The 9,454-nt window shown below is 36.4% G+C and overlaps 1 protein-coding gene across 1 annotated transcript; it reads left to right on the top strand.

The window, feature by feature from the left end:
* On the top strand, positions 2,321-8,078 carry LOC109726606 (serine/threonine-protein kinase HT1-like). The gene is made up of 6 exons (XM_020256314.1): positions 2,321-2,902; positions 3,034-3,166; positions 3,287-3,482; positions 7,035-7,159; positions 7,282-7,440; positions 7,538-8,078. Exons 1-6 carry the CDS (start codon positions 2,772-2,774, stop codon positions 7,850-7,852), a joined length of 1,059 nt encoding a protein of 352 aa, XP_020111903.1. The 5' UTR covers positions 2,321-2,771; the 3' UTR covers positions 7,853-8,078.

Raw genomic sequence — 9,454 nt, 5'->3', positions numbered from 1 at the left:
ATGTTTACATGTTCTCACCTCCCCCACCATTTTTCAGGTATCGCGGGCGATGTTTAGTGGGACGAGACGTGAGGTACGTGTGTAGCGGTCGATAGAGCTTCCGACCCAGGTTATTTCGATTTAGCTATTACCCTTTTTATTTCTGTGGATATATATAGCTTAGTCGGTTTACATGGTTCAGTTTTGTGTTATTATCTGAATATCTTAGTTTTCAGTTGGTTTTGGAATGTAATAAAGGATTTGTGTTTTCTTGAAATAAAAATGGTTTTCTACCTCTCGTGGTAGCGTTTTAAAAGATAAAAGTTCCCGTGTAGGGAACAGTTTTCAAAGGGTTTTCTGTGATTTTGTATCTTAGTATTTCAAAACTTGTTTCTGTAATTGGAAACATTTTAACTGATAGATGTGAATTTATGTTTAAATATTGAATGGAAAAATATGAATCTGTGGTGAATGGTGTATGAATATACATAACTGTGGTTATTTGTATGTTCATCTGGTTGTGGTTGTATCATGTTTGAACTCTTGTACTTGTGCGACGCCGTGCAAATACAGGGAAGACTCTGTCCATGTGAACGGTGGATCTCCTGTATTTGTGGCGGATCTGGCATACCCTGGGGTCAGGTTTTTAAAAAAAAAAAAATTCAGACGCTTTTCCGCTATGCTTTAAACTAAAAAGGGACCCCGGGGCGTGACATTGCAATCAATTTCACTTTGGTCCTTAAATTAAGTCCAACATTACAAACCCTAAGCTCTTAATATTGCTTCACTTTATGATTTTTGTATATTTACCATTTAAAGGGGACTTATCGCCGACCTCTTGTGCATTTGTAGTACTCCTATACAGTGAATTTATTGGTCTTTTGCTCTATTTTATATTTCAATCATTCCGCTATAATTTTTTTCTATTTAGGAATGAAATGTTAGACTGATGCAGGAGAAGGAAGGTTTATTGATAAATTCAGAAAGTAAACTACAAGCATACAAATAAGTTAGTTGCAAGCAAACATGGATAGTAAAAGAGAATACTATTGAAAACTCATATTTTGAATGTCAAAGGGTAAATTTATTGACCGTTTTTAGCGCAAATATTAAAGAGCTTGGTTATTGACATCCGAGATTCTAAATTTGGAGTGAGGCTATTATGCTATCGGAAGCACGGAGCCTTCCGTGCGTCCAGCTCGTTTTCGATGTTGCGACTTTCGAATCGTCGATCGGCTCCGTTAAACTTGATCTAGAGTATTTGAAGTACCTAGAAAATAAATTTTATGATTTTACGATATCATTTGCCTAGTGATCGAATGGGCTCAAAATCAAGAAATTTTAATGGCCGTAATGAGCCGTTTGTAAGTTTAACGGTGTAGAAATATTCAAATCACGTGAAATTTTGATAGAAAATTCTTTATACTATATAAAACAAGATCAATATCTTTGATTTAAAATTTTAATGTCATATTATTACATTTTGTAAGATTTTTATTTTCAGCCGTTGATTTTAAGCCCCTTCGTTCACTAGGCAAATGATATCGTAAAATTATAAAATTTATTTTTTAGGTACTTCAAAGGAGCCGATCGACGATTCGAAAGTCGCAATATCGAAAACGAGCTGGAAGCACGAAAGGCTCCATGCTTCCGATAGCATAGTAGCCTCACTCCTAAATTTGAAGCCTATAGTTGTTTCACATTACGAGTTAAGTTCATTTTTTTAAAAAAAATGAACTTAACTCGTAGCATGCTATATTTCTCTCTCAAAATAAGGGATAAATTTCACTTTTGGTCCTCAAACTCTAAGAGTTTTGATACTTAGATTCTCAAACTTAAGTTTATTATCATAATTTTTTTATTAGAACTTTATAAATTTTTACAATCAAATCCCACGATCTAATTTACTTGACTGAATATTGATAAATTATTAATATAAAAGTGAAACAACATCTTAATTATAGTCGTACTATCAATCACAATAAATACTTTCATATTACTTATACATCAACAATTTATTAATATTTAACTAATTAAATTAGATTGTTAGATTTGATTGCAACAATTCAGAAAGTTCTAGCTAGAAATTATAATAAATTAAAATATAAGGATCAAAGTGTCAACCGATTTATAGTTTGAGAACCAAAAGTGTAATTTACCTAAAGTAGAATTTAAAACTTTGAATACAAAAATAAACTTCAGTTAAAGTCGAGGGACCGATAGTGCAATTTTTCTGCACAGATTAGAAAATTTGTTTACACAAGTAAAAAAAAAAAAAAAAAGAATAAATGTGATGAGATGATGGAGGCAGGGTTGGTGGATTTTCTACTGCCGCAAAGAGCACCCTCCTCATCAGTCGTCGCCTCAAAAAAACCAAGTCAATCTTCTTCCACTCTCTCTTGGGACCCCTCTCCCTTCCTCCCCATCCCCATCTCCATCTTCGTGTCCTTCTCTCACTTCCTACTTCCTCCTCTATTACTTAGAGAGAGAGAGAGAGGGGTTTGCCTCTTCCAGTAGCATCTCGGGGGTCTTGTCGATGGAGATCGTGATGAGACGCATCTGATCGGCAAGGCAGTGGGCGGGGGATTCGGTGGAGTAGCGAATTGGAGGCGAAGAGCATGAATTAGGACCCCCTTCCCCTCCCCTCCCCTCTCTTCCGGCCTCTTCTTCTCGTGTGTGGGGTTTTATGTTTTCGGGATTCAGTACATAGATAGATAGATAGAGATAGATAGAAAGATAGATAGAGAGGTCACAGGTCCGATAGATGTTAGATCATCTTCGGCTCTGTAGAGATGGAATCTGGGAACGGGTTCTTCGTCGGCGACGATTTCCGCATCGATCACAAGTGGCTCATCGATCCCAAGCTGCTGTTCGTCGGCCCCAGGATCGGGGAGGGCGCCCACGCCAAGGTCTATGAGGGCAAGTGGGTTCCCCTCCTCGCTCCCCCCCTCTTCTTTCGTCGTCTGCTTCTTTAATTCGGACTCTTGGGATGATTGTATTCATCTTTTTATTGAAATTGCTTCTTGTTGTTGTTTTGAATGGCATGTTCGGCAGGTATAAGAATCAAAATGTTGCTATCAAGATTGTCCACAGGGGAGACACCCCCGAGGAGGTGGCGAAGCGCGAGGGGAGGTTCGTGAGGGAGGTGAGCATGCTCTCCAGGGTCCAACACAAGAACCTTGTCAAGGTCAGTTCTCCGAATTATTATTATTATTGTTGTTGTTGTTGTTATTTATTATTTATGTACTATATTATTGGTTGTTCTGCTGGTTGGATCTGAGATCAATAGTTGCGTGCGCGCGTGCAGTTCGTAGGGGCATGTAAGGAGCCGGTGATGGTGGTGGTCACCGAGCTTCTGCTGGGGGGATCGCTGCGCAAGTACTTGCTCAACTTGAGGCCGCGGAGCTTGGAACCTCGTGTTGCTGTCGGATTCGCTCTGGACATAGCTCGGGCCATGGAGTGCCTCCATTCGCATGGAATCATTCATCGGGATCTAAAGCCAGGTAACTAACTCCCTCTACACATTACATCTTTCGCGTTTCAGGCTTACCCGGCTTTATTCTGTGTTTCTTATTGTTACTGGATTCAGTAGACTACGCCCTTGACTTTATCAAATATGTAGTATTTTCTTCTACCGCTGGGATTTGTTTCAGAAGCCGAACCTAGTAGCATGCATTAAATGTTTGGAATACTCTATGGGCCTGTTTGGCTGCATGAGCATCTTGCTTGGCAAATCTCTTTTGTTTTCTTGAGGGCACTGTGGTAATTGGCAGATGTGGAGTACGATTGAAAGTCTCCAATGGCATAGTAGATGCGATCTCTCAGTTATTCTCTTAAAATGAAATACATCGTCTTGTTGGTGGAATGCATTATTTTGCTAGACTTTGCAATGGACTAAAGGCAAACTTGTAGGTTGCAACCACGATAAAAGTTTCCATAGCACACGAGTTGGCATTGGATAACTTGTTCTGACATCCAAACCGGCCATATGTTGCTTTTAAGCCAAAACTCACTTTCAAATCCTGAAATTGCTAACGCTACCGGTAATGGAATTCCATGAAGGCAGCTCGTACTGAAAGTCCACTCAATAACACAGAGCCAACATGAGAGCTAATCGGTTTGTAGATTGATCCAAAAGCAACAAGTTGCACATGGACAATTTCAGAGATGGGATTTATTGCTGGAATGTAATATGATCAGGATTAGACAAGTACCTTGCCAAGTATTTGAAAAATTTTCAAGTGGATAACTCATAATTATAAATAATCCTTCTATATTTGACTATTTCTTTTGTTTTCAAATAAGGGATCTGGTCAGATGATCCCATCTCTCTCATTTTCATTTGTACATCTAGTATAGATTGTTTTCTATCACACTAAAGGAATAAGATGCGTTGGGTTGAGCCGTTGAGGTCTATAAGAGCATTGATTTTGTTCAGCTGCCTTATGATATTCTCTCTGAATGGTAAGTTTTAGTAGTAGTTGCTATAAGTTTTCCACTCTGTTTTCAGTTTTCACATTTGGAAAAAGTTATTACCTAGTATTTTGTTTATAGATCGTAGATTAATCTTTGGCCTAGACTGAAAATTAGACCGAGGTAGTTCTGACTTATTATAGGTTTCTCAGAAAATATAAAGTAAACTCCAGTTTGATACATTAACTATCACCTTGCAGAAGGACCGTGTTTCAGTTCCTGAAAAAATTTGCCGTTTTTGATTGTTGTCAATCATAGAGTACTTGAGTTTTGATTGGACTGCAACCAAAATGGTTATTCATATACAGAGCGGGCACCTTAGATAGTAAAACACATTTCCCTAGAAGGAAGAGTAATTCTTGCATTACATGTAATGAAATCTTCAATAGGTATATTATTAATGCTTTATGGCTATTGAGCTCATCATATACATCTGCTACTCATTTCATTTTAAAGCTAGTTTCATCTTTTTACTCTGCACATTGCACATTTCTGTTTATCGCCTAAAGTTGTTCTCTGTCCTAGTTTTCTTTTGAGTTACTTTCCTTTTTAAGTCATCAATATTCTCAACCATTGTTAAAAAAATCAAACTAATCCTCTTTTGAAGTCTCCCATTTTCTTTCTTGGTTACTCATCAGCAGATAATCTTTATCTTTCTTGCATTTTTTCTTTTTATCTGGAGTGTAATGCAGCAGTCTTCCGTGGCATTTCTAGAGGGAAAAAGTTAATAAGCAAAAGAAGAGCGGGCAGGTCTTCTTCCTTCGAGAGTAGTTGTTTGCCAACTTTTTGTAGTTATCTTCAAATAAACTAGTTATATTTTAATGTGCTGTCAAAAAGTAGGAAGTTTTCTAGTCCTATTCTTTTGGAGATTAGCATATGTGAGAATGATATGTTTTTGGTACCATAGGTTTGTTAGGATGTTTTTATTATATATATCTCTGCAATAAAAACAATGTAAGGTCCTTAATTTTGGTGTTCGAAGGGATTCCTTAAATCATGTGATGCGGCACACTTTCGTTTCTCACGTTTCTCATCATGATGTGGCTTTCCTCTTTATATGGTGTCTTTTCTTACTTTCTCGTTGTGACTAAGCATGCCTCTTTATATGGTGGAATAAAACTAAGATGCAAGAGTTTTTTTCTTGTCCATATTCTTTGCATTGTTACGTGCCGGCAGTCTAACCTTGCTAATAGGATAAGTACAAAATTAATTTTCCATAATATACATATGTTACATCTCGAGCATAATCCAGAGTTTATCTTGATCTCACTTGTTAAGTTGCATGTGATCTGCGCTGGACAGTGTCTAAATTTAGTATTAAAATAGTGCCTTTGGTACCTGTATCAGTTTGTTGTACTAGATGCTGACATCTGGCGTGATTTGTTTGTGATTGTATCTCCCTAAAGAAACATTTGTTATTCACTTTAGGCTAGGTAAGGTGTTATTTGTTTGTTTGAAAAATTGCTTCTGACTTAATTGCCCTGAACTGAACTGTTCCCTGAAACTTGAGTTTTGTCCTGGTTTGTGCTCGCATCAAAGTTACTTGGTACTAAAACCTGAAATTTCATACTTGGGTTGTCTCTATAATTTGTACACTTGAATTTGTACTCAAGTGTATGTAATTGACTTCTATCATTACTTCATGAAGGTTGTTGAGTTATCTACACCTAAGAGCCATTAAGATCTTATTTCTATTATACTATTAATTAATTTATATTACGTTTGAGTTATATATTTAAATATAATGTAATCTTTTATTCTGTTTTTATGTAATCTTTTATTATATTTAAATACAATGTAGATCTTGATGCTTATTCAATACATCACATTATCTTATGGCGCATGAACCCATTGTGTGCGGTAAATTTATGTCAGTGCCAAAATCGGAAAACTTCTGTATGAGAATAAGGGTGTTTATATCAGTAAGAAGTCTATACATGCCATTGGATAGAACTTACTGAGTTGTAAGAAGTTCCTATCAATTCTTTTCACCAAAATTTTCTAATATGACCAAATCCTGAACTCCAGTTAATCTTTCTAATATGTGAACTATAAGTTCTTTGATTTCTCAGTTCTAGGCAATGGCTTGGATTAATTTCTTAGTTTTTAAGAGATCAATGCTTGGTGCTTTTCATTGTGAAGACGTTTTTCTCACTAGAGTGTAAGTTTTGCACCCTACATTTCTGTTTTGGTTCGATGAAGGATCTAGCAAAGAGTATGTCATTCGTAGGTCATTCATATAAACCAATAAACAGAACTGAAGCACCTATTCCAATATGACATCTTTATCTTACATAAGTAACACAGTTACAAATGGAAGTAATTGTAGGTTAGTACATAGCTTGTAATCTATGTACTAACACAGTTAATTCAGCCTGTCCCAAATCTTTTAACAGTTAATTAGACTTTTTGTTATTCGTAGGTCATTCAGGGTCTCCGAACTAGGAAATTTAGCGAGTTCTGTAAGTCGAATGATGGACAATTTGGGTTCTTCCATGAGGCGTTTCGTTATTGAGATGTATTTTGTCTATTATGAACTTTTTGTTGCTTCTGAATGTGATCTATTTGGTTCTTTGATCCAGAGAACTTGCTGTTGACCGCGGACCAGAGAACAGTGAAACTTGTAGACCTTGGTTTGGCGAGAGAAGAGACATTGACAGAGATGATGACTGCCGAAACAGGAACATACCGTTGGATGGCTCCTGAGGTGTCTCCTACTGCATTTGTTTTGGTGTTTTACTGTGTGAATCACTCTATTACTAACCTTCTGAATGATTAATTCTTACTTTTGAGTTTTTGTATAATCTAATCTTGGAACCTTTCTTGAAGTTATATAGCACTGTTACATTGAGGCACGGAGAAAAGAAGCACTACAATCACAAAGTTGATGTATACAGCTTCGCAATAGTGTTGTGGGAGCTGTTGCATAATCGGCTTCCTTTCGAAGGCATGTCAAACCTGCAAGCCGCCTACGCTGCTGCTTTCAAGGTAAAACCTGTCGACTACCGACTTTAAAAGGATTCTATCAAATATGATCAGTGTTGTTATCTTTCCCTATTGAAGCTCCAAACTCTTGTGTCTCCAGAACATCAGGCCGACTGCAGACAACCTTCCCGAGGAACTGGCGCTGATCTTAACCTCTTGCTGGAATGAGGACCCGAATTCGCGCCCCAACTTTAGCCAGATTGTGCAGATGCTTCTACATTACCTCTCCGCTCTCTCCCCACCTGAACCTGTGGCCCCTCCTCGTGTGTTTAGTTCCGAGAATGCAATCCTACCACCTGAATCTCCTGGAACAAGCTCGCTGATGGCCGTTCGAGACGGAATGGGCGACACACCCAAGGGCGACATCGAAGGCAAGTCGAAGGGGTTATTTTTCTGCTTCAGCCAATGCTACTAATTCGCGTTACCATCATCAAGAGGAAATAAGCGGTTAGAGGAAATGTCAAATAGGTTGCACTTTTTGTTATGCTGTAGGCAAATTTTTACATTTTGTTCGTTGTAGATCGAGAAGGAGCAACTGCTCCAACTTTTATCTGGCTGGACTATGTAAGTCTGATAAGCACCGTTAATTCATTTAGTCTTTATCCGCTGTGATACTCAGTAGATAGACGTTCTTGACTTAATTTCTGGAAGAGAGATGAATAGTGCCGAAAGTTGTTGTGTTTCAGATCCGACGCTTCAGTAGTCAGACCACAAGTAATAATAAGACTGACTAGTTCATCCCTGTAAGAATTTGATACATATTGGCGGCCTAGGCAGAGTTTTAATTGCAAGCAACTGAGCCGAAAGGAATTGTAAGAATTATTTGAAGTTTACTACGCTTGGTTTATCACTATAAATCAGTTCGGTTCAAATTCTGGAAAACGTCCTCCGAAAACCAAGCTAAAACAACCCGAATCTTCTTAACCATCAACCCGGAAGCATTTTGCAGGAATACGCCAACTGACACTTTGCATCTAGCGGCGAACAAAATCTCTACAGACGAATGCTAGATATCAAACAGCGTGCTAAGCAATTTAAATAAACAAAGAGAAAAAGAATTCGAGCGAACCCCAAACGTAAACAATCTAATCCTATTCATATTTATATATAATATTGAGGGGCAATTTCAGAGATACCCCTATCAAAGTCTAAAATATCATATATACCCCTATAAAGTTTAAATATCATATATGCCCCTGTAAACACAGAATATTATTATCAATACCCCCACCATAACATAATCAATCTAATCCTATTCATATTTATATATAATATTAAGGGGCAATTTCATAGATACCCCTATCAAAGTCTAAAATATCATATATACTCCTATAAAGTTTAAATATCATATATGCCCCTGTAAACACAGAATATTATTATCAATACGCCTACCATTAGTGTTGTTAAATTTTCCATATTTATTAAATGGTTACATATGGGCTTTAACACCTATTTACCTTTAACTATCCCTTAAGTAAATATTTATGGAGACCCCCTCAACTATATGCCGTTTTGAAACGGATCCCTCAACTTTTATTCTTTTAGTTGACACCCATTAACTTTTAGTTTTTTAAAAAATTAATTAATTTTAGTGTATGAAAAATGAGAATTTTTATCAAGTTTTTTTTTGATTATTTCGCCAAATCTAGTGGCTCTATTTATTTTTTTTAGCAAATAAATAAGTATGTATAAAAATTTAAGATTTAAATAAACTAAAAGTTGAGAATTTTTCCGATCTTTCTTTAATCTTGGGAGCTTAAAAAATTTTTTAACCAAAATTATTCTCAATAATTTTATCAACATTAAATGCATTAAAAAACTGAAATATAATATATTTTAGCTTTTGAACAATACTCTCTTTTTTTTTTTTTTTATCCACGAAAAAAATGCATGCATATAGTTATGTGATTTATTTTGATTAAAGAGAATAATAATTAAATCTATCATTTATTTTAAAATTACTATTACTAATTAGGAATGTGAATTGATATAATTATGCAATTTTATCTTAACTCGA

This window comes from Ananas comosus, linkage group 21 (genome assembly GCF_001540865.1).
Source record: "Ananas comosus cultivar F153 linkage group 21, ASM154086v1, whole genome shotgun sequence".
NCBI classification, from domain to species: Eukaryota; Viridiplantae; Streptophyta; class Magnoliopsida; order Poales; family Bromeliaceae; genus Ananas; species Ananas comosus.
This window is presented reverse-complemented; position numbering and strand designations above follow the sequence as displayed.